The sequence below is a fragment of the Pelobates fuscus genome, chromosome 2 (assembly GCF_036172605.1).
Source record: "Pelobates fuscus isolate aPelFus1 chromosome 2, aPelFus1.pri, whole genome shotgun sequence".
NCBI lineage: Eukaryota > Metazoa > Chordata > Amphibia > Anura > Pelobatidae > Pelobates > Pelobates fuscus.
Genome location: NC_086318.1, coordinates 388,503,739 through 388,530,084, shown reverse-complemented (window position 1 = coordinate 388,530,084; position 26,346 = coordinate 388,503,739). Strand labels below are relative to the sequence as shown.

The following is a 26,346-nucleotide window of genomic DNA, read 5'->3' as shown; positions in this document are numbered from 1 at the left end:
GCAAGACTACAACGGTGCCAGCCCCAGATTACCGGAGCAGCACAAACAATCATGGCGGACACCTCATGTAACCCCCTGAACAACCATCAGCACCTCTCCCTAGAAGAAAGGCTGGATCGCTTGTTTGCAGCCTTCTGGGCTAAAATCTACTACCAGGGAGGCACTGGAGTGAAAACCCCACCAGCGGCAACCCAGGGACAGGCCAAGCAAAGACGCACGGCTCCTGGCCGCGGTAATAACAAAGTTAAAAAGGCGGGAAGGAGAAGGCGGGCGACCCGATACAAACCCGGTAGCCGCAAACCAAGACCGGAGGTGAGGCGTCGTACCCACCAGCAGGGACTACCCCTAAGTAATTTCATCTCCCTCCGGACGACCTGCACTCACCACGTGGAGTACCCTCACAAGAGACCGCAGAAACTTACTCCAGCACCACACCATACACCCACAGCACCCTGGGGAATGCATGTCCAAGAGGCTGTACCGTCCTGCACGCCGGCGTTCAAAGCGGCTTCCAGGTGCTACAGGATCCAACGCATTACAGCCAACGCCGCAAAACATACGGCTGTGCGGCTGCACACCCCACAGCGCTCTACCGGAGCTACCTCCCGACGCAGAGACATCATGCCCAGGGTCAACAAAGATGGGACTCCCAAAGGCAGCAACTGGGACTTACCAACTCTGGGTATCGGCTGAAGCCCCCACCATACTGCCGCACAGGAGCATAATCAGCCTGGAATGTCACCAACTGCTACAACAGCTGAACACCCAGACTGACAACAAATGCATGACTCATGCCTATTATGCTCCTGTGCCAACATTAACCCTTACTCGTAATGTTCTTTTTTGTTTTGTTTGTAATGTTTTTTCATGTATTGAATATACCTAAGCGATTTTAATCAATACTATGTATAACCTTACCTAAAAAAGGTGCTAGATCCACCGCCTGCCTCTTTACTTAACCTGTTTCCTTCTTTGTCACTCCTCTGAAAACTCTTCCCAGACATGTGTAACTTACTAACTCACTTAAACTAAACAAGAGCATAAACTGTTAACATATTGATCTCATTAACTAAAAAAATTTGTGCTGTTTTACATATGCCATGATGATGTCTTTCTCTACTGTCATTATTGTACTTGCCCATGCTGTCGTGGCTGTGCAAGCTCTTTTGTTATAACATGCACAACAAAAATAAAGAATAAAAAAAATATATATATAATGAGTTAGTGACTGTGTTATTGCTTCATACCCAGATCTCTTCAAGGAAGTTAATTATTAAACAGATGTAGTAATTATAGATACCTTATATGGAAAATTCCAACAGTCTAGAGGGAATTTCTTTAATCAGATTTGTAAAGCTCAAGAAAGCAAGTCACATAATGTTTTTCTTCTTTGACTTGTGTTTTCATGAATAGGTACACTCGATTTCAACATATGGATGCTTTTTTTCCCTGTGTATTTTCTTTTGCCTCTGCTGTTACATATGTAGTGAAGATTGTTAAAGTAATTGAGCAGTTCTATTTTGATGGACAAATTCTGAGGGTCTCATAATCTTCAAATTTCCAGATTAATTTGGCAGATTATTTTCTATTTTTGTATTTAATCTACCTATTTACCTACTAACTGTTCCTCAGTTCTACCCCTAACATATTACCTGGAATTTACTTTTTTTTTTTTCCAGAATTATAAAACTATACATATATGGTCATATTAAATGAGTTTGCATAAACAAGAAACCTCTTAGCAAAGGTAACAGGTTATTATTTAAAAATGACACAACTACAATTGTTACAAAAATAACACTTTAATAAATTTTATATAATGGACATTATGCAGCACAGAGGTAAAACACCTGTCCTTCACATATAAATGATATTTTTAAAATGCCAGTTTTTGAAGAAACACACAAGGTCATCGTACACAAAACACAGATATACAAAACAGAAATAATTTTAGTTAATAGGATTATATAAAAGAATTCAGAAAAAAAGCTGGTTTAGTTCTAATAAATCTCTATAATCCATGGCTAAATGAGTAACATACACAATCTGTAAGACAATTTGCAGCATATGTAGAAGAGAAGGGGAACATAAACTAAGCAGCAAAACGTAACATTCACAATTTTTGTTCTATTTAAAAAGTAATAAAGAAAGAAAACAAAAGGTACCAAATATTTCTAAAATATGTTTAAGGTCAACGTTGTAGCTGCCTTTCCATAAAATCAAATCTCTGAACATCAAAGGTCACAGATATTTCAATATAAATAAGCTTATTTAATATACAGTGAATGGTATGTGAAAATGGTGTTGACAACTCAAAATTTAAGCCAAAATGCTCAATCTGAAAAAAATTAAAAAATATCTACTTTATCTCTGAAGCTAGTTTAGTTTAAAATGTATGAATCGGATGTTATGTATATATTTGACATTTGCTCACATCAGAGATCCTACAGAAAAGGGGAGTCTGGCTAAGGATTGTGGGAGTTGCACTTTAACCTCAGCTGGAAGGTTTTTTAAATACCCTGGCGTAGGCTTTTTAAATCAATTGTCTCTATCTACCACGAAGAGCTGGACCGAAAACTGGTTGGCCAGTTAGCAAATTAATTTTTGTTATCTACCACAATCAGTCATTTAATTGTTACTTTTTGCAGCTACAATTAAATAAAAAGAAAATAAAACATGATTTCATCATATAACTAAATTCCCCCAGCAATTACTAAACATCAGAATCTAGAATGGAACTGGTGAACAGAAGATCAAGCAGAGGTTAAGAAATGTGCATGTTGACGTATGTCTGATATGGAACAAGCAGGATTGCTTAACTGCTCTGCACTCAGCCAAGATACTTTGGGTCGTGTGGAAAAGAAGGCTGTGTGCAGCTGATTATTGTAAGAAAAAAACTCACACTGCCACAAGTGCCAGTAACCCGGGTAAAACACCTAACGTGACTTTAGTGTAACGTGTATACACCTCTTAATACTGGAGATCCAGACCTCCTAATACAGGAGATCCAGACCTCCTAATACAGGAGATCCAGACCTCCTAATACAGGATACACAGGGAAATTGTGTGTGCAAAGAAAACAGGGCTTGTGATTCAAAGACTACTAAAGGCACCCTGACAATCTCAATAATGTGGTCTCAGTCCTGTGGCCGTTTAGTTTTAACCCAGCATTCCGAAGCATTGATGTTTAGTAGATACAGCAATGTTATGATTGTATGTTGAAACATATCCTCTAGCTGCTGTCTTCCGGAAAGCCACTAAAGGCACTTCCCCTGTGAGTACCGAGTTTCACAAAGTCATGTGATGTTTGACATGCATGAGGATATTAAACCTTGCTTATTGGGAAGCACAGGATTCAATGCTTCCTTCTGAGAAGCATTTGATTGGACAAGCGCAGCATTTGCCAAGCAGGTGCTGCTCGCGTCTGATGTTGTACGAGAATCATTTATTTGGATGAGAAGAACAAGAAGAGTCAGTGGACAGAGTCAGTGAGAGGAAGATCTATTGAAATCTCTTTATTGGAGACTCTTTTTTTCCCCCATGATGCTCAGTCACTGGGAAGAGTACAAACAGTAAAATGTGCAAATTCAGGAAGCTTAAAACAAAAAAAAGAAAGAACACCTCAACCCTTCTGCCTTCTTGTGCCCACTGATAAAATAATCTAGCAAATAAATGTGTTTATTTATATAGGCAAAACCTTAATGCTTAGTACGATGTGTGTGCAGATATTAGCACATTTTCTCACATCGAGTGGCAATAAGGAGGCAATATAGCACTTGTCTACTCTAGAGCATCAATGTAACCAAGGCATGTTTCTACTATTTTGGTGACTGACGGGGGAAAACACAAAATAATTTAACCTCTTCCATACAGCACATTTTGCTTTGCAGTGTGTGGTGGGAGTGTCGTCATTTGCCTTCTGCTATTTCATGTGTGTAGTTAAGCGTTTCTGTGAGAGACATTTTGTTCTATGGCTATGAGAGGAGTAATAAACTAAAAAACTACTGTAAAAACTACTAAATTCACCGATATATTAAGCAGCGTAGATAACTGTTTAACGTATTTTAACATTCTCCATGAATAAGCCGTGATTTTACTGGAATCGACAACGCCTCTGCAATTGTTACAATAATGTACCCAATTGCCATCCACTGACGATTTTTTTTTATTTTAACAGGGGCATTGCTAGGGGCCAAAAAGACAATGATTCTAGGCAAAAGGAAAATTGTATGGGCCCATCTCACATGCTTTGAGAGGGGCCATACAATCTAATCCCAAAATACTACCCTAGAAAACATGTGACATACAACTCTAAACCCTTACATGTTCTATGAATCACACCATAACATCAAATCCTTGAATGAATTCAGGGTATTACAGGAATCTATTTATAATCTCCACACTGGTTGCATTAACTCCAAACCATGCTATATTAACCAAGCGTCCTCAGCATTAACCCCAACCTTGCAATTTTACATCCCACTGCATGAACACCCCACTCTACAGCAATACTTCCCCCTCCCTCCCCCACTGTGTTTAAAATCTGGTGCATTAAATTGGCACTGTTGAAAATGTGTAATCTAATGTGTTATTTCTCTCTCAATACCACAGGTGACTCAAGGCTCACAATGACAAGGTGCCTAAATCAGACCTGGAACTTTTACTAAGAACCTCTTGAAAGAATTAGTATGACGTATAAAGAACTTATAAAGAAGTATAAGTTCCATAGGATCTAGTATGCCTTTTCTGTTCAGCAACCAAAATGCAAACCATTTTGGTTACATATTTCACCATTTCACTAATGTTTTGCAATATGATGATGTTTAGAAATATCTGACTCCAAGGATTAGCAGCCACCACAGCTATGGTATCTAATTCAAAATGAAACTAGTACAAGACATAGAAACACACAATGTGAAACAGAGTTCTTGGTTAATTAGGATTGCACAACACACTAAAATGTTTTGCATAACCGCTAAAGAACCAGATGTAGTGAAGTTTATTGATTTGACTCACAGGTCTCAAAGCCAACTTTCATTAATTATTATTCTGCAGTGTGAACCCATTTATCGCATTATTCACTAACATACAATATATACAATACGAAATCACATACAATTACAAACAAGGGAATTGTGCTACAAAATACCTGAGTTTTCTAACAGCACCAAAACAAAGAATACAATAAAATAATACAATCTAAATATCCCCTTATTGATCATACATTCTGCTGTTAGGGGTTCATTTGAGGTTGAGTAGATAGTCAATTCTGGGTCAACTCTAAAGGGCCAGTATTCAGCAGGAGCATTCCATTGGTTTCCATGGTTACTGCACCATAACTAGAACCTTGCACCAGATTTACTCTTAGATATAAGTTGCAGTGACCTGCCGGTAGTTCAGTCAGTCATTGGGCAGTGAGATTCAACTGACCACCATTCACTGATTTTAGAAAGATTTAACTACTGCTGCCCAGTCTTCACTGGCTATGATACAACCAAATCAAGCTTAATGGCAGTCAATGTGTTTAAAGCTAACCTGGTCCACTAAACTCTTGGACTAAAGCCTTTAATGACTCGGCCTACCAAAGTGGTCTTTACTTCACGTATTTGTTGCTTTATTGCTGGGTTCCTATCGTTAAAAAATTGTCAATTTTTTTTTTTTAGCTATTTTCTAAAAAAAATGAGTTTATAAGCAAAGGAGTACAGCAAACAAACAAACAAAATTAAATTGTGCGCTTTGGCCATATTTACCGGCAGTATCAAAGCTATAATGGAATTTAAAAGATTTAAACTCTATTTTCATCTTATAGCCTAACATAATAAAATAATGAAAACACTAAAAAAAGTCGCACATATTAAGAATGCTACATTTTAAAACAAACAGCTACAGTGTTCTTACCAATAACGTTTTTGAATAATTCATTTAAAAAAAAATACAGCGCTAGTAAAATCTATTAATCAAGTGCACTTTGAGAGCAGCAGGATTAACATGTAGGCTTACATCCCTGTTGCCCAGAATTGTAATCAAATGAGGTGTTTGGAAACCACTAAACTGTCATACCGGGGAGATATATACCAAGCAGTGTAAAGTAAGGAGAGATTTCATCCGGTTAATAACTCCTAGACCATTAAATAGATTGTTTTAAAAAGGGTCTGTACTTCTCCTTGTTTGTATGTTTTTTTTTAAATCACCTTTGTTTTTAGTTATAATAAGAAGAATGAAGGACTACTTTTTTCCCATGGGGAGAGTGATATTTGGCAAATTTTGACAACGGGCAGAGCTCAAGCAAAGCTCCATTTCAGCTGCTAAGCTAATTTACCCACAATCCATTAGTCAAAAGAATCCCACGAAAGGGCAAACTGTTGACTTCATGGATTTAAGAGAACAAAATGGAGGTTCCCAAGTATTAAAATCAGGTGCAAAAGATAATAAATATAAATTAAGGCAAGTGGCGAAGAGGGGAGTATAATCATTAGGATACAAAAATTTAGATAAAAACAAAAATACAACAGAGTTGTTTCAAGAATCTGTTAAATGAAATATGATAGAGTAATGTAAAATACAGTGGAATATTAGAGACTCACAAAGTCCAGTGATCCCAGCTTTTACTTATAATTGTGGTAGGCAAGGCAGTTTGTACTATTCAAGGTACACCAACAGTCTGGTATTTAGGAGATTATCAGTTCTGTGGATACTGACAAAACATGGAGTGGAAAGTCAACCACTAGACTAAGTTATCCGTGAACCACTAGACTAGGCAATCTATTCCCCTAATCTAGAGATTTCTACAGAGCCTAAAAGGTCCAATAATATTATCAGCCCTCTAGGAAATCTCTGGCAGTTGCCAGATATGAACACGGAGATTTTTAATAAAGTGTTATCTCTCTAATTTTGCACTGCTTAGTACATTTGTCCCACAATATATTTTCCACCTTCAACTGCTGAGAACTCTAATCCACACCTTCTCTCTAGCACCAAAGGGTGTAAGAAGCTCCATTGTTAGAAGTGGTCTCTTTAGGTATATAAACTAAAAATAATTAATATCTAGTCCAAGTTTTCAACAAAAAGAGTAAAAAAAACCACACTAAAATCTTAAAAATCTAAAACAAACACCTATGAAACAAAAAATCACCAACAAACGTAGGATAAAGTAAACTTAATCTTTGAGCATGCCTAAAAAAAAAAACTTCTGAAACTTGTTCTGATCCCATTTAAATTAAGGGCAGTAATAGGAATGTGTTAGTTATCAATCAAAAATGCAGAAAACTGGCTGACGTTTACAGTACATCTGAGGATCAAACAGTGTCATTCGGTAAATTGCTGCGACTTGTTGGGAACTGGCCATGGAATTGTACATTTTACGTCAAAAGAGGAAAATTGTTTTAGCAATGTTTTTCCATTATATAAATATTAAACTATATAAAGCCATGTTCAAATCCTGCTTTAATGAACAATGAATAACTATAGAGGTTTATTCATTAAACAGTAATTTGAAAACAAACTTTTTCCAATTCAACTATTTCCAGCTTGTGTGAAAAAAAATCCGAACTTTTAAATAGATCGAGAAAAACCCCCCACTAAATTTGACAAACAAAAAAATCTAAAGTTTAACGGAATGTTGGGGAAGGTGCAGTACGTTACATAATATATTCTAAATATTTATTTTTACTTCATCAGGTAAATTCACAGTAGTTTCTTACCATAATTTTATTTATGTTTTCAGATTTTCTAGCTTAATTTATTTTTGAGCAATTTGCTTGTTTGTTTTTTTATTTTTTCTTTAGGAGCAAATCTATGTCAGTTAATGTGATCACGAGTGTCAGTTTGTGTGATCAGTTCTTTTGGTCTGGCTTAGCCTTATTTTATTCAGACCATAACCAGGCTATCCAAAACATATTTTCTACTCATATTCTACGTAAGTATACAGTTCAAAGGACAGTTAGAGGTTATTATATAGGCTACAATGTTTCCAGAGTATTATTTAAGCAATGTAATTATTCATTATAATGATTATTTATGCTAACATGACAATGATGCTCTGCACATTTCACTAGATCCAACAGCACATATCATGTAGCTATAGCGCTATTAGCCTTTTGGCATTAATATTTAAAGAACACTAAAATACCCGTATGCCTTTACCCCTCTGGTTAACCACACATTCTATAGGCAATATACAGATTCAATGTGTTTATAAAATGTGTATCTCAGGAATACAACCTGGTATACTTTAGTAAGGCCAATGTGGTACATAAGGTCCATAGTCATTCTACTATGTTCACGATTTATAAATGAGTGCTTTTGTCATTAAGGGCTTCATTCTCGATACTAAATCCATTAGCAGTCTCTGTTATATTTAATTCTTTTTCGTCTTTAGACTGCATGTCAGCCTCAATGTTTATGTTTAAATCATTACTTCTGTACCATACTTGTGAGGATTTGCCTTTTTTCAAAGCTTTGCCGTTGGTTTCGCTGTATGGGATTAATTCCTGGGTACAGCAAAGTTTGGGTTCACACTTCTTGGAGATGCAAGGAGCATCGCACGCCAAGGAGAATTGCTGTCCATTGATAAATTCGGCCTGAAGGGTAACCGCATGAATTCCATTGGAGTGGAAGATTTTACGGATGTTGCGGTTAGCGATGCGGTAACCAGAGACATCTTGAAACTTAACATGAAGTGTGCCAATATTCTTCCCACTGGCGAGTTCCCAGATGTGAATCTCGTGGATACTTTTCACTTCCGGGATAGCTGTTAATTGTTGCCCTACAATAAAAATGAATATTTTAAGAAAATGAAAGCCTTACATGTGAAATTATTGCACTACCCTATGATTACATTACAAAAGGCCCTTTATAAAGACCTCTTTATAAAGAGACACTTCACTGCCCAAATACAAAATAAATCAAAATCACTGTTTAGTAGACATACCCCAAATGAAAACCTGAATTACATTATTATTATTTTTTTCATTGGGGATATATCTAAAACCGGCTAGCAAAACCTGCAGTTCTCTTGTCTGCTGCCATTGCAAGCTGTCCCCTTCTAACCCTGTCCAGACTTTCTGTGGCTGTCCAATCACATACTCTCCAATACAGTTCAATGAGAAGTCTTTGTAAGTCAGGCGCTCTGGGCAATTCCTGACTCTTGAGGTCAGCTGCATTGAGCTAATGAAACCAGGAAGTAACATCACCTGTTGACTACTTGAAAGCCAAGGGGGTCTAACCAGGTTCATTCATAAAAGTGTTAATTTTTACTGAAATCTACACTTTTTGCAATATATAAAAATATAGGACACTCTCTTCACACATAAAGCTTTTCAGCAAGCTAAAGTTGTTTAGGGATCTTGGGTGACCCTTTAAATATGAAATTTAGAAAGATATGGGTGTTCAAATCTCCAAATCTTGTTGGAATTTATTTCCCAGAATTCTCAGCTAGTCAACAGCTGTTCTGGAAATGCAGTCTAACAACACATCAACTCAACAAACTTCACAGTTTGATGAATAAAGTCTTCATGGATTGTTACATACCATCTTTTTTTATACATTATTATACAAACAAAGCTAAATTGTAAGACAATGTATAAATTGGGATATATATAGAAGTGTTTTCTTTATGTACTATATACCTTCCGGCATATATTGAGATCAGGTATATTTTCTGGAATGCACTACTTACATCTATGTATTAGAATGTGGTTAAACTGAACATCACATTAATAGGGAGTTTGCAGAAAAGAAAATAGAAAGCAGAATGACCTGTTCTGACACGTCACTCATGCGCCACATTTAATCCACTGCACAAAAATGTGCACAAAAAGTGTGACATTTTAGACTATTCAATTCTAGGTTAGAATGTCCAAAACACAGGATTATCTCTCAGGTTGGAATATATGTATCAATTACTGCCAAACAAATACAGAGAGGTTTATATGAAAAAAAAAATGTGGCTTTATACGGCTTCCATTTTGCCTGCCCTGCTTTTTATTGTGGCAGAAGAAAAAAAAATATGACAACCTTGTGACAATTACTAGCTCTTACTATTCTGAAACTCAGACGGCAGAGAAAATGATTGTAGCAGTCATATTATGCAGTTGTTACTACAGGGTGCGCCATATTAGTTGTATTGGTACTAAAATATTAAAGGGAAACACCAGACCCCCTAAAGCACTTTAGCTTGCTGAAAAGCTTTATGTTAGAAGAGTGTGTACTCTTTTTTTCATTTTGCAAAGAGTGCAGGCTTCAATAGAAATTGACACGTTTATCAATTAAAATGGTTACACCCCCTTAGTTTTCAAGCCGACAACAGGTAATGTTACTTCCTGGTTTGGTTAGTTCAGAGGAACTAAACTCAAGAGGCAGCATTTGCCCAGAGCACCTGCCTTACAAAGACTTCAAATAGAGCTGCATTAGGAAATCTGTGTTCGGACAGCAACAAACAGTCTGGTCGGGATTAGAAGGGGAGGGCTTGCAAAGACAGCAGAAAAGAGATATGCAGTTTTTGAAAGCTGTTTTTAGATTTACCCCCAATTTTTTTTTTTTAAATGCATGAGTAAATGCACGCACATTTTCATTTGAGGTATATCAACTAAACAATGATTTTTATTTATTTTGTACTTGGGCAGTGGAGTGCCCATTTAAGGTTGTCTACGACATTTACATACTTATGCAAATTATATATAATATATTATATTAGAACATGAATTGTCAGGAATTGTGAATTTCAGACTAGCTAAACTGGAAACATTCACCAAATCAGCTACGTTTTCAGTTTTGGCTACTTCGGCCTAACATTTAGAATTCACTTTTAATTCGTAAACAACCCTGCGAAGTATCTGAGGGAGGGTTAGGGATGAACCTTTCAATTGCATTTTGCAATTATGTGCATCACAATCCTGTGGTGTTAAGCTTACTGGAGGATTATGTAACCCTTATTGAAATTTATGCAGGTATTAAATAAACACAGCTCATTTTGGCAGAGCATTTTAATGTTACAAAAGGGACGGGAAGGGCATGAGGTAAAGTAGGAAATAGAAAAGAAAAACAAAGAGTAATTCTTATTTACTTAATAAAGCAGCATACAAAACTCTTTTATTTATGCAAATAATTAATTGCAGGAGGAAAAACCCGTATAAGACAATATAAACAAGATAACGTTTGTTCTTTAGTATTCTGAAAACATATTGCTCAAACATAAGATGATTCAATACTGTTAGAAAAATGTGTCAAATTATTTATCTGGAAAATTTCCCAAATATTTTAAATGTAACTTCAGTAGATGAATCCCTATCTTTTCTAACAGCGTTGAATCATTAGGAAAGCTTATGAAATCGAGGCCAAAGTTCCAAACATTTTCATAGCTTCAAATAAACGAATGACGTCCGCATTATACTCGTTTAGTGTGTTATGAAAACATATTGTATATATATTATCCCTTTCACTATCTTTAGATAATCTTAAAGGGACACACTGCATCTTGGGGTTAACTTGGCATTATTCCAGGCTTGTTTTATAAAAGTGCAAATTTCTAAATAAATCAGCACTTTCATAAATCTCCTTAATAACACCCCACTTTTTTATGAGATGGACTGGACACAAGTCATTAGTACTAATGACTTCACAGGAGATGGATTGGAGCTCTAGTGAGTTTAATTTATTTAAACCCTTTCAATGCTTAAATGGGGAGGGCAGTAATCAAACGCGTTAAAGGAACACCGCAATAAAAATTAAATAATTAAAAGAATACTATAGTCAGCAAAACAACTTTAGCTTAATGAAGCTGTTTTTGTGTATAGACCATGCCTCTGAAGTGTCACTGCTTAATTCTCTGACATTTAGGAGTTCAATCACTTTTGTTTCTGTATATGCAGCACTAGCCACACCTCCCCTGGCAGTAACTGACACAAGCTGCACAAAAACAAAATTTAGCTCCTGCTCTGTAAATAGAACTTTAATTACATACAGGAGGCTCATGCAGGCTTTAGCAAGCTATTAACAGAGCAGGAGATAAGAAATTCTAAATTAAACAATTTGCGATAAAGGAAATGTAAACATTAGCTGTCTTTACAGGAAGTGTTTAGGAAGACTGTGTAAGTCACATGCAGAGAGGTGTGCCTAGAGCTGCATAAACAAAATTATTTAACTCCTAAATGGCAGAGAATTGAGCAGTGCAGGGGGTATGAACTATACACCAAAACCGCTTCATTAAGCTAAAGCTGTTTTGGTTACTATAGTGTCCCTTTAAATACCAAATTTTTCATTTTTTTGATTGAAGTGTTCCTTGAAAGCTCTGTGCACACACTTCATATCTATATTTTACGAATTACAGTGTGCAAAGAATATTGACTACACATTGCCACATTTACCATTACCAGGCACTTACTGGAGTGTGGTCACTAAACACTGAAATAGTGACTTGAAAAACAAGCTGCAAAATTGGGGTTAAAATACTAAGGTAAAACATTTAAAAGAATGTTTCCATGTTAGCTATTTTGCCTCAACTTCTCAATTCATTTCACTACTTTTCAGTGTTTTTAGTGTTTAAGGAATGTTTTAAATTTCCCATGTGAATTCACCAGCCAACCACACATGTACATTCTCTTACACCATATTTGCAAATCTAGAAACATGTATATAATTCAGCCTAAAGCTGTATTTAACAGGCACTTAGGTTTATCCTGTTTCCTAATGTCCTTAAGCATCTTACAGGCTGTATGGGAGTTTGTCACCTTGCTCAACAAGTGTTACCAGACTAGGGGAGAATTTAATAAATAAGGTCACCTAAGTAGTGCGCGTGTCATAGTTGAAGGCTTTAGGTGCTCTGTCAATCACCGCTATTTGAAGGTGAGACGTAATAATGGAATACTTAGCCTAGATTTCTTTGCAACCACTGGCAAGCCTTCTGACTTCACAGATCAAATTCCTTTTAAGGCAGTGAATGATTGATGCATACACATGGTCAATATTTAGACTGGTAAGAATAATTTACTGCTGCTTAGGGGGTTTCACCAAAACAACAACCTTAACGGTGCTCTTTCTTTGTGTCATATTACTACTAGCTAAAATGTATACATTACACCCATAAGAATGCTCAGACACTTTTTCACGCAAGTAATAAACCTTGCTCCAAGTCTTTATATTATATGCTATAATATGAATTGTGTCTTTATTTTGGAAATGTATTTCACAAGCAGTGTGGGTTTTTAGATAAGCGTACATGTGCTGCTTTCATAAGTGCTCCCCAAAATATGGCAATCGTGAAACCCGAAACTGGCTCAATGGGACCATTTTTCGTTTTTGTTGAACTACAGATGAGAACCACAAACCGCAACATTATCTGGCTAATATAGAAAAAGAAAAAAAAAACCCGGGTGCTTCCTCGGTATAAAACCTAGAGGGAGCCCCAGAGAGAAAGGGTTATTGGGGTGGTAATAAGGGCATATCCCTGCATATAGCACAAATGGAGAAAAAAGGAGGATGAAGGATAAGACTACCCTGTAAAAAACAGGCTAATCACCTTCAAGCCACCCCAAAAAAGGAGGCGTCTCACAAAAAATAATAAATAACTTTAATGGAAAAAAGAGTAAAAACTCAAACGGCAAACAAATATCTAAGCCGGGAAGAGGTGACTGTTGGATAACTGCAAAATGTATCCTCATGAGACTCTCAAGACTATGAAACAAAATGTAACATTGGTATGGAGTATTGATACAATTTCAGCAATATAGTTTCCTTATAACAGTCACCTGGTTCCACATGCTTAATAGTTAAAAAAAACTCAAACGGCAAACAAATGCCTAAACCAGGGATAGGTGCTTGTTAGATAACTGCAAGATGTATCCTATTGGCACTCTCAAGAGTATGAAAAAATGTAGCACTGGTATGGAGTGTGGATACAATTTCAGCAATATAGTTTCCTTATAGCAGTCACCTAATCCCACATGGTTAATAGTAAAATAACAGAAATCGAAAGGATAGAGGAGGGCTTAGTTTAAGAGTGAAAAATAAAGTGTGGTCAAATAAATAACCTGATGTAGGTAATAAGTACAGACAATATCGTAATCACTATAAAACCAAAAAACCACAAATATAGCCCAATCTCCCTTTAAGTCCAATATCAGAGTTTCAAAGTAACTCCGAGGTTTGAGGGGTGTAATATCCTGTTAGAAAAGTATTGTCAGTCTAAAGTACCAAACACCATGGTAGCCCATGGGTAGCCCAACGCGCGTTTCGGCGGTCTCAGCCGCCTTTCTCAAGGGCACAAAGTAAATGTAAATAGAGTGAATTTACATTTACTTTGTGCCCCTGAGAAAGGCGGCTGAGACCGCCGAAACGCGCGTTGGGCTACCCATGGGCTACCATGGTGTTTGGTACTTTAGACTGACAATACTTTTCTAACAGGATATTACACCCCTCAAACCTCGGAGTTACTTTGAAACTCTGATATTGGACTTAAAGGGAGATTGGGCTATATTTGTGGTTTTTTGGTTTTACAGTGATTACGATATTGTCTGTACTTATTACCTACATCAGGTTATTTATTTCACTACACTTTATTTTTCACTCTTAAACTAAGCCCTCCTCTATCCTTTCGATTTCTGTTATTTTACTATTAACCATGTGGGATTAGGTGACTGCTATAAGGAAACTATATTGCTGAAATTGTATCCACACTCCATACCAGTGCTACATTTTTTCATACTCTTGAGAGTGCCAATAGGATACATCTTGCAGTTATCTAACAAGCACCTATCCCTGGTTTAGGCATTTGTTTGCCGTTTGAGTTTTTTTTAACTATTAAGCATGTGGAACCAGGTGACTGTTATAAGGAAACTATATTGCTGAAATTGTATCAATACTCCATACCAATGTTACATTTTGTTTCATAGTCTTGAGAGTCTCATGAGGATACATTTTGCAGTTATCCAACAGTCACCTCTTCCCGGCTTAGATATTTGTTTGCCGTTTGAGTTTTTACTCTTTTTTCCATTAAAGTTATTTATTATTTTTTGTGAGACGCCTCCTTTTTTGGGGTGGCTTGAAGGTGATTAGCCTGTTTTTTACAGGGTAGTCTTATCCTTCATCCTCCTTTTTTCTTTATCTGGCTAATAGGTATGAACAATTGCTACATAGTTTGTGTGCTGTGAACAGACCTACATTGAATTCGCTAAATAATTTAAATTATATTTAGATTTAAAAAGGGAACCACTGATATAGTTTAAAAGATTTGAAATCACTTACCGATTTTTTCCACATCGACTCCGTCAGGGACCATCTGAAGTAGAATGGTGGCTGTTTCTTTAATCAGGGGGAAGGCAGAGAATAAAATTATCGCCACCATGACTAAAGTGAGGCTGGGATCGATGTAGCACTGCCAGTTGCAAGGTTCAGTTGCAGGCAGTGGACGCACATAAAATATTACAGCCGCTACCACAACTACCACGGATCCCAGGGCATCCCCCATCACATGGAGCAGGACCCCTGTAACAGGAGAGAGTAATATTAGTATTGTTGGATATAAGAGCAGAACTGTTCACTAAATAGCGAATATGACTGGAAAACAAATCCAGTAAACTCATTTGCCACCCAAGTCGCAAGTGTATTATAACATAAGCGACATTTCAACCCTCATAGGGGTTTTTTATATTTATTTATTTTGGGACTGAAAATTGTCTATGACTTAATTGCTTAGCATTTTCTGATCTAGTCAACTCCATCTTAGATATATTATGGGGCATTCAGTCAGTTCTGAAATAATTTGGATGGACCCCAAATTGTGCTCACTCAGATTTTGATGTTGGTGTGAAAAATAGAGAGTATCGTTGGGGCATATACTTCATGACAAGTTTATATAGACTTGGGATAGACAACGTGTGTTTTTTAAGCAAGAAATGAAATAAAAATAAAGTCTATGCTTTTCAAATAAGGAATCAGTACTCATGATTTAACTGGCATTTTATCTCTCGACAATCTTTATATTTATTCAGGTTTTTTTTTTATATCTAACATGGTAAAATTTGATACCAGAAGACAAAAAACACCAACATTTATAGGGTTGTTCACTACAGTGAGAATTCAAAGCGAATTTCAAACTTAAGTTCAAAATACCCAAACTGGAAAAATTCCCTTAAAGGGACACTACAGTCACCAAAACAACTTTAGCTTAAAGGGACTCTCCAGTGCCAGGAAAACAAATCCGTTTTCCTGGCACTGAAGAATCCTGCAGTGCCCCATCACTCCCATCATCCCATGTTGCTGAAGGGGTTAAAACCCTTTCGGTGACTTACCTGAATCCAGCGCCGATGTCCCTCAGCACTGGGTCAGACTCCACCCATGCTCCTCCCCCGCCGACATAATGCGCATGTACGCGCACGCATTAGACCTCTCCACAGGAAAGCTTTATTCAATGCTTTCCTGTGGGGATTCCGGCGACGCTGGAGGTCCTCATGCATAGCGTGAGGACTTCCAGCGTCATTTAAAACACTTTTCGTGCTTTAAGAACACGGAAGTCCCTCTAGTGGCTGTCTGATAGACAGCCACTAGCGGAGGACTTAACCCTGCGAGGTAATTATTGCAGTTTATAAAAACTGCAATAATTACACTTGCAGGATTAAGGGTGATGGGAGTTGGCAACCAGACCACTCCAATGGGCAGAAGTGGTCTGGGTGCCTGGAGTGTCCCTTTAATGAAGCAGTTTTAGTGTATAGATTATGTCCCTGCAGAATCACAGATCAATACTCTGCCATTTAGGAGTTAAATCACTTTGTTTATGCAGTCATAGTCACACCTACCTGCATGTGACACAGCCTTTCCAAACTTTGCTGTAAAGAGTCATCTAATGTTTACACTTCCCTTATTGCAAATGATGTTTAATTTAGAATTTCTTATTTCCTGCTCTGTTAATAGCTTGCTGGACACTGCAGGAAGCCTTTTGTGCGTGATTAAAGTTCAATTTACAGTGCAAGAGATAAAAACGTTTAAAGTAAATTACCTCTGATTGAAATGTAAACCTTTTTTTTTTTTTTTTTTATGAAGGCTGTGTCAGTTACAGCCAGGGAGGTGTGGCTAGGACTGCATAAATGAGAACAATAATGATTTAACTCCTAAATGACAGAGAATTGAGCAGTGAGACTTCAGAGGCATGATTAATACCTAAAAACTGCTTCAGTAAGCAAAAGTTGTCTTGGTGACTATAGTGTTCCTTTAAGACAGCTACGCTTTTAGTTCCTTTAAGTCAGCTACGCTTTTAGTTTGGCTACTTTGTCCACTGTACCCTTTGAATCCTCACTTTGATAAATAATCCTGCTAGCATGGTATGTTTTTTAACACCAGAAGTCAGTTATTTTCTAGTATAATGTTGCAAGTTTGTGACACCAGTAGACATGTTACCTTCTAAATCTTTGGTTGCAAACATAGTACTCAAAGCACACCAACAATCCGGAATGTAATAACTTGGACTGTTGGTGTGCTTTTAAGAATAAACTGGGAACTACAGGTCTAGCTAGATAAATGTGTTAGTAGTCAGATCAAAATCAAAACACAGCAGGTTATTAATGGACAATTAAAAGAATACATTACCTCCAGAATTTAAAGTGGTAGATTTCTTACATCAGCAGATACGCTACCTTCCATTTTTAATACAGTAGGTTTTTGATAACAGAAGAAGCATTACCTCCAAGATATTATGTGGAACTTTGTTGACACGAGAAGATATTACCTCCAGGACATAACATGGCAGATTTCTGAAATCAGGAGATGCATTTCTCCACAATTTAACTTGACGAGCTTCTGGAATTAAAACATACATTACCTCTGATGTTTAAGGTGGCATCTTTCTTGATTTCTTTCTTAATTTCCTCATCGTCTTGTTCATCGTCGTCATTTAAAGCATCACCTGTAGCCAAATAAGAAAGCCTGTGTTGTGTATAAATTCTACAAATAGAAGAAACACCAGTTTTTCAAAACGTGTTTTTCTTTTATAAATCACAAAGCATAGATCACATCGCTGATGCTCTGAAATACAAATGAACTTTGATAGATGGCAATAGTTCAAAAAAGCTAATAAACTATATATACGATAAATATCTAAATTGGGACATGTTTGACATTCTTACCTTAGCGAACTACTAATTCACTAGATAAGACATACAACGGGTATTACACTGGGCAGCCCACAGATACAGAACATTAGGAAAGCAATATATGCCAGCAGTAAGGCAAAATATTCAAATATTATCTTTACAATAAAGTTGGTAATCATACACATTACACTCAGCCAGCCCTATGTATGTCATAAATTACTTTCCCCTGTGGTTGGAGGGTCAAAGTTTAGCTCTCCCTTGCTAAGATGTAATAAAACCCCTGGCCATTTAAAGACATAAAAATAAAAAGGGCTAAAAATAATAAATACAAAAATTCTCAATCAGAGAATATTTGGAACATTACACCACCAAAGCTCTGTGTAAATTTCATTTAACTGTTTATTGAATCTAGCAAATAATTATACCAAGATGCTTCTGTTACTGGTACATTGCATTATTATAAAGATTTAAGTGGTGCATTTCATAGGCATATTGCCATGAAAGGATAAAAAGTGTCCCCTGTTTTAAGATATCATACAAATTTTGGCTTTGTGGGACTATCATTAGAAGAGTGGCTTTAGGTACACACAATATAGTCTAAAGGGGCACCTTTAGTGGGTGTCCGGGTGCTCAGCCCAATAGGAATCTGGTCTGGATGCCAAAGCTACACAGATATAAAAGCAGATTGGGGGCACTCCAAAATATATATTAAAAGAAATACAGATTAATGAACAGTACACACAAAAAAATACACTTTTGAATTTTACAGATCAGATTCCTATTGAGCTGAGCACCCCACCTATCCACTATAGGTGTCCCTTAGAGGATCACAGTAAACCATAATTTGAGGAGAGACTATGGAGGAAGTAAGTATTGCAGTTAGCATGTTAATATCCCATGTTATCCGTAGTGTATGGCCCACCGATATTGGGGTACTGCGACATAGTGGTGGGTTTAACACAATATGCCCATATGATGTAAATCAGGGATGTCCAAAAAATAGGTTCCCCAGATTATTTAAAACTACAGTTTCCATGATGCTTTGCATGCCTTTAGAATGCATTTAGGGAGTCATAGTTCTACAACATCTGGGGATCTACCCTCTCCCACTCACATCCCTAAAATGAAAGTGTCCCTTTTAATCCGTTTCAAATGTTGGGAGGCATGCATACACCCTGCATGATTTCCCCTCACCTAAACAGTGCACAGTATCAGTAATACAAAGCGGGGGCTGAAATGTGATAATTTAGCCACAAATGGCCTTGTTTTTCATGTTATGGTAAATATTGCCCCCCACCCCCTCAAGTGATACCCGAAAAGCACCTGCTTCGTCGGTCTCGTCTCCCTGGGAGCCTGCTCGGTAGGGGGTGACAGTGAGCTGAGGGTCTGAAGAGCTCCTGGTCTCCCCCGATTCCTGGTCACCTTTACACCTCCGAAAGCAGCGCACTAGTGCGCCATAGTCCTGGAAGACCAGCAAACCCACAATGTTCACCAACAGCCCAAGAGCACCCACTACCAGCACCAGAAACACATCATCGATCCTCTGCGGCGTTGCCAGTCTTAGCACCGAATCTACCAGGATAGTGAAGCACAAGGCGGTTAGAAAGACGGCATTGCAAAGGGCCCCCACGACCTCAGCCCTTGAGTAACCATAGGTGGCCTTCGGCCCCCTGCTCTCGCGCCTGGCAATGCGAGATGCAGTGATGCCCACACACAGGGAGATCAGGTCAGACAGCATGTTGAAAGAGTCTGAGATTAGAGCGATGGAGTTACCCAGGTAACCGGATACCAGCTCAGCCACGAAGAAGGCCGCAGTGAGCACCAGCATGAAGATCAGCCGGCATGTCTTGCCTGTGTATCTGCCCATGTCTGTAGGGGACGATGGCTGGTGTTATAGTGTGCAAGACTGGCAGTAGGCCAATGGATTAGTGTGGCAGGTGTGAATTTCTATGGGCAGTAAATAGACTTAGTGTGCCAGACTGGCAGTTCTGTGGGTGGGTAAGGTAAATATGGCACAGTGGATAGAGCTGGTGTGGCACAACACGTGGCTTTATAAAGTGGGTTTTGGTGATTTCAGTTTTTGTGAAATAAAAGTCTTCTATCCACTCCTGTTCACATGTGTTATGTAGTTTCTCTGTGAAAGCTGGGTTTATATATGTGTTGTAGAGCAGGGGTATGCAGTGTGTGGTGCTGTGTTTTTGATGATCCTGCAGAGATCCCTCTAACAGTAGTAGAGTCCAGATGTTGCAGTGCTGGGATCCAGGTGTTGCAGTTCTGGGATCCAGGTGAAGCAGATGAATTAGTGGGCTGTAAAAAGTGTGGGTGCTGTAGTTTAGATGAAACAGCTGGGGTGCTTGTTTGCAGTGCTACTGGTGCCTGGTGGAAAGTAAAAGGTGGGAGGTGTTCTAGATAGATCCGTGGGATCCTAGTGATTTTTAGTGCAGGGGTCCTGATGGAGCAGCAGGGAGATGCCTTGGAATGCTGGGATTGTAGATGGAGCAGCAGGGAGATGCCTTGCAGTGCTGGGAGTATAGATGGAGCAGCAGGGAGATGCCTTGCAGTGCTGGGAGTGTAGATGGAGCAGCAGGGAGATGCCTTGCAGTGCTGGGAGTGAAGATGGAGCAGCAGAGAGATGCCTTGCAGTGCTGGGAGTGTAGATGGAGCAGCAGAGAGATGCCTTCGAGTGCTGGGAGTGTAGATGGAGCAGCAGGAGGATGCCTTGCAGTGCTTGGAGTGTAGATGGAGCAGCAGGAGGATGCCTTGCAGTGCTAGGAGTGTAGATGGAGCAGCAGGAGGATGCCTTGCAGTGCTGGGAGTGTAGATGGAGCAGCAGGATGCCTTGCAGTGCTGGGAGTGTAGATGGAGCAGCAGGAAGCCTCCTTGCAGTGCTGCTAGTTGCTGAGTAAGAGTCAGGCTGAGCAGCTCGCTGCCCGTTTTATAAGGAGCAGAGATAACCCCAGACTGTTCATTCAGCACAATCTCCCAGCCCTGCCCAGCTCTGCCTCTCCTTTTTTTCCGATACACCAGCACGTACCGCATTACATCACCAGGCGGCTGTCCTAGCGCTCCTCTTCCGCTAGGGGTCACTCAGGAAAAGGACAGGTGGGGGAAAGCCTGTTACCTGGTGGTCAAAAGATAGACCCTAAGCTGGTGCTGCACCCCAACTCCCATAAAGCGAGTCCTCACATAAGACTGCCAAAACACCATAGGTCTTGTATATTTGAAATAAGACCTTTTGACCACCTTTTACCTACAGTAAGCAGACAAGAAACCCCTGTGGGTTTCTATCCCCCACCAAGCTGTATAGGAACTCAGTGGATGAGGTTAATGGGAATTACCATCCAGTAACATCTAGACCTGTTTTTTAGCTCCCCAGCTATAGACACTACACCCAGTAACAGTAAATGTATATCTATAATTAAACAGTGTGGATGGTTTATTATAATAATGAGCTAAAGTAATCTTATTCATATAATTAACACCTGTCCCATACCTCCATGTCTCATGGATAAATAATACATTCAGGCAGTAAAATGGGAGAAAAACAGGGGACAGTAATGCCAGACCATATCTACAAATGTCACTTTTAGGGTCATTCATGTTTAAATTCAGGAAATAAAAATAAAATTTAGATTTAAGGTGGAATTGCAAAACTGAAAACAAAACTGGCTTGGCGGTTTATTCACTAAATTATGAATTGTTCCAAATTAAAACACAGATAGTCAAACTGTGATTATAGCGGAGTTGCCAGTCTGATTTCAAATTGGTACAATTAAGTGTTTAGTTTATAAAAATGATTAAAGAACATGTCCATTTTAGCTATTTTGGTCTAAAATTAGAAATTCGCTTTGAATTCACACGTTGACATTTTAGGGAATAATACACAATTTATACGGCAGTGACAAATAGGCAGCCGTCGAGAGCAGAATAAGAGATGTACAGGCACTACAGGTGTGAGGCTATTTTACGGCTAATCTACAACAGTAATAAATTCTAGAAATTAACAGAAAACCTATGTAAGTTTCACTGTTTTCTAAAGGTGCACGCTTCCTTCCCCCTTTCTTCTTATTACATCAAATTGGCCATTTTTTTATGATAGGATATCATGGATATTCAAAAAGTAATACCGTAAAATGTAAAACATATCAACACAAAGTTCATGCTTGCCATATAGTTTAATATTTGAATATCTAAGCACAATATTTATTTCTAAGTAATTTTTTAGAAAATATCATTTAAAAATTGATATGCCCCTTTAATTGCATCTTTGGATTCTTCACTCTAGACAGAGTGCTTTCAGATCATTGAACCCATGAGCAGACGTGCAGCTCTGAGTGGAGCCCTGTATAAGGCAGGCTGACAGAAACCCATCTCAGGTACCCCTTTTTAAATGATGCCCCCAGCCCCCTTTTCACCATCCTGTCGCACGTTTAGGCCTCCTGGTTTGTGAAGTATGTGGTGTTATTGGCATACAGCATGATGTTTATGATAATTTTCATTTATCGCATGCTATGTGTGGCGTGAGTGGTATATATAGCATTCTGTTTGCGATATTATGGATTTGCTCTGTTAAGAGCAGTTATCAATCATTGAAAAATAAGTGACAAGAAATGTCAAACCATGGTTGAAAAAATGGAATAATGGAAAATGTTGAATTAATAACATCCTCAGGTTACAAAAAAATACTGTTAACTCATATATGGTAGTTCCTCTTTAACACCACATTAAAAATTCTAAAATGTTCACACAAGATGACTGTTCCTCTTTCCCATACTAATCTGCACACACGCAAATCAATGATCACATAATGTAGATGGCATTAGAAAACATCTTCCGTCACATGACATCACTAGGGTTTCCTCTGCCAGGGTTCAGAATTTAAATTATTTAAATTATAATAACTTGATATGTGAGTTGGCATCTAGACTTAATTTATTGGAAATTAGTGTTTCATCAAAAGAATTACATTGTGGACTATACACTTTTGTGATACTCTAACTAATAGACATGAACCAAAAAATATTTTGAGGGATATGTCAATCAAACTTTTTAGCCTTTACTGTTCTTTTAAAAGCCCGATGATTGTTATGTTTGTTGTTTATATTATGCTACTGTTTAAAATAAATTTGTTGCCATTCTTCACTGAAAAAAATGTACATTTTGTACTGCTTTAAAGTTTTTCGAACCAAAGAGGGTCCACTTCTTGTGAATGTGGCAAGTCTCTTTCCTACGCATTCCTACACTTTCCTAGCTGTGCGATTGCTGGAATAAAAAATAAATAAAAATCATTTTAATTAGTAAATTCATTTGCAAATATATACAGATGGGGAAAAAACATTTATTCGTATTTCCATTGTAAACGATCAGTAGATATTCATGAGATCTTAATGTGTATTTATTACATGTGTGTAAAACCACAATTATATCTTGAGTCCACATGAGGCCTGTATAATAATGCGATACGTTATCAGGTTACCAAGCAACTACGAAAAGTATAAAACAATTCATTAAAATTTGCAAACATTAACGAGGTTAAAAACCTGATCACCCTGTGTACCTTATCAGCTAACTGCAGCCAGGATCATTTGACTTTTGACCTAGAACAATGGAAGTTAGTGATAAGAGTTCTGTGCTAACACAGCATCGGAAAAGATCAAGAAATATACATTGAACCTTCTAAGTAAAAGAAATACTGTTGTGCAAATGGGTTATATTTTTTAACCCTGCTTATTTCATACGCACATTCTGCTAGCTGAATGATTAGCAAATGTATAGAATTAAAGATATGTAACTTAAAGGAACACTATAGTCACCAAAACAACTTTAGCTTAATGAAGCAGTTTTTGTGTAAAGGTGATGCCTATAAAGTCTCACTGCTCTATTATCTGCCATTTAGGAGTTAAATCATCTTGTTTCTGTTTATGCAGCCCTAGCCACACCTACTCTGTCTGTGACTGACACAGCATACATGAAAAAACAGGTTTCATTTTCAATTACATCACTTGTTTTAAATGTTTTTAATTTCTTGCTCTGTAAATTGAACTTTAATTAAATTAACTTGAACAGGAGGCTCCTGCAGGGTCTAGCAAGCTATTAATAAAGCAGGAGATAAGAAATTCTAAAGTAAACGGAATTTGCAATAAAGGAAGTTTAAACATTAGATCTCACTTTACATGAAGTGCTTAGGAAGTCTGCAAGTCGCATACAGGAAGGTGTGACTAGGACTGCATAAACACAATGATTAAACTTCTAAATGGCAGAGAATTGAGCGGTGAGACTGCAGGGCATGATCTATACACCAAAACTGCTTCATTAAGCTGAAGTAGTTTTGATGTCTGTTGTGTCCCTTTAATGATATGCTTCCAAGGGCTTAGCTCTGCAACACAGGAAAAGCTACCAAGCTGTTCAGTAGATATAAATACTAGTGGCTGCATATACAGCTTTTACCAATTTGAAATGTCAATTTAAAGGGAGAGGAGAGGGAATTGGCTGTGCATGCAGTAATTCTCACCAATTTTTGGAAAAAAATAAAATGTATAATTTTACCTATGTAATGCATAGCCCATACATATACCAACCTGACAGTCATCGACCTTGAAATGTACAAACCGGACCGAACTGCAACTACCAATAACCACAACCAAGTTAAGGATAAATGAGATGATGAAAGTGGAAATGCAAAAATCCCAGGGACATTTATCACTGTCCCCTGAATAAGTAGTAGTATAATATAAACATTACATGTCTATCTAATTAACATGCTCAGGTTGGCTGTAACAAACTGCAATTGACAACCCACTGGGTACCATAAAAATTGAATGTCCAGTTTTTTTTAGTAGCCACTTAGTCACAAACACTGGCCAAAGTTAACTTTCATATTTGTTTTTATGTGAAAAATGCAAAAAAACAAATATGAATGCTAACTTTGGCCAATATTTGTGACTAAGTGGCTACTAAAAAAAGACTGGACATACCCCACTTGCAATACCTTGAGTTGTCTACATTTGCAAATGGTGTGTCATAATGGGGGTAATTCTCATTCCTGGGCTACCATACGGTCTCAAAGGCGACATTATTAATCTAATTACAAATTACTAATTTTAATGTGAAAAAAAATGAAATGCAAGCCTTATATTTGACTCTATAACTTTCCAAAACACCATAAAACCTGTACATGAGGAGTACTGTCTTACTCGGAAGTTTCAAAGCAGTAAAACGTATTACAACAATAATATTGTTAGTAAAAGTGCCGTTAGCGTGTGAAAAATGCAAATCGCCTGACAATATCATTGTTAAAATACAATTTACCGTTTTAAAACCATGTACAAGTTTTAGTCCCCTCTCTCATAAATTCCAGAACCAGACACGCTAACAGAACACAGGCACAGGAAGTGCAGTACCAGTCCTTAGAGTGGTCAGGCTGTGCACACAGAGAGGTCAGAATACAAGCCAAATTCAGAGGGAACCAGAGAGACAGAATAATCGATAAGACAAGCTGTAGCGGAGTAGCAGTATTATCCACGGTATCTCCGCTGGTAGACAGGAACAGCAATCCAAGACAGGTACAAGACAGGTAGCGTAGTTACAATCCCTTCCCTCCAAGAACTAGACGACACATAGCTTGAAGGTCAACTGACTTTTTATTCACACACTTGCAGTATTTATGAGAATTCCCATGCAAGGGGCTTCCCAACAGACCATTCAGGGGTAAAGGAACAGGGGACTACGTGGGGGACTGGAACAGAGAGACATTTCCCCCATAATACACTGCTGCACGAGAGGGACCCTCCCACCAGGATATACCGATAAGTGCCTTATCCCCTCGTGCAGCAGAAAAATACTTTTACACTAAAATATATATTTAGAATATTATTCGGCAAATTTGGGCGAACAGGCGTTCGGCAGATAGCTGGGGTCGGGGCGCACATTCCCTGAAAGTGCCGCTCCGATCCCAGCTTAAATAACCAAACGCCGCACATATTATAGTTATTTTCAAAGTTCTCCCTAAACTACCGAATGGGCCCATAGACCCCAATACCGAAAGACCGGGGCTCCCGAACGGCTTGGAAGTCCAGCGATATTCGTACCGTCGAGTGTCCGATTTTAGTTCCAGACACTCGACGATCGAACACCGCTGGGCTAACAAAGGATCCAAGATGGCCGACCGCCGCGTGGTCGGTAGCCGAACGACGGCCACCCGGAATCCTCTTAATTTACCGTTTGCAACAATGTTGCAACCTTTAATGAGAGCCACACGATCCTCTGAGGG

General features: G+C 38.1%; 1 protein-coding gene and 1 long non-coding RNA gene across 2 annotated transcripts; both read right to left on the bottom strand.

Moving 5' to 3' along the window:
- Positions 1–1,783: 1,783 nt before the first annotated feature.
- Positions 1,784–3,988, bottom strand: LOC134587450 (uncharacterized). Its single transcript, XR_010086632.1, has 2 exons — positions 3,037–3,988; positions 1,784–2,990 (listed from the first exon to the last, which is right to left on the bottom strand). It is a non-coding gene; the product is annotated as an uncharacterized LOC134587450 (long non-coding RNA).
- Positions 3,989–7,184: 3,196 nt separating this feature from the next.
- On the bottom strand, positions 7,185–20,155 carry SLC30A10 (solute carrier family 30 member 10). Its single transcript, XM_063443820.1, has 4 exons — positions 19,401–20,155; positions 17,807–17,890; positions 15,238–15,477; positions 7,185–8,764 (listed from the first exon to the last, which is right to left on the bottom strand). The coding sequence occupies exons 1-4, from the start codon at positions 19,942–19,944 to the stop codon at positions 8,286–8,288; spliced, it is 1,347 nt and encodes a 448-aa protein (XP_063299890.1). The 5' UTR covers positions 19,945–20,155; the 3' UTR covers positions 7,185–8,285.
- Positions 20,156–26,346: the final 6,191 nt, after the last annotated feature.

Coding starts and splice junctions, on each gene's coding strand:
- SLC30A10 (XM_063443820.1), bottom strand. CDS start 19,944: ATGGGCAGATACACAGGCAAGACATGCCGGCTGATCTTCATGCTGGTG. Junction 17,891..19,400: donor AGACGAGACCGACGAAGCAG/GTGCTTTTCGGG, acceptor ATTTGGCTACAG/GTGATGCTTTAAATGACGAC. Junction 15,478..17,806: donor TGCCACCTTAAACATCAGAG/GTAATGTATGTT, acceptor CTCCTGTTACAG/GGGTCCTGCTCCATGTGATG.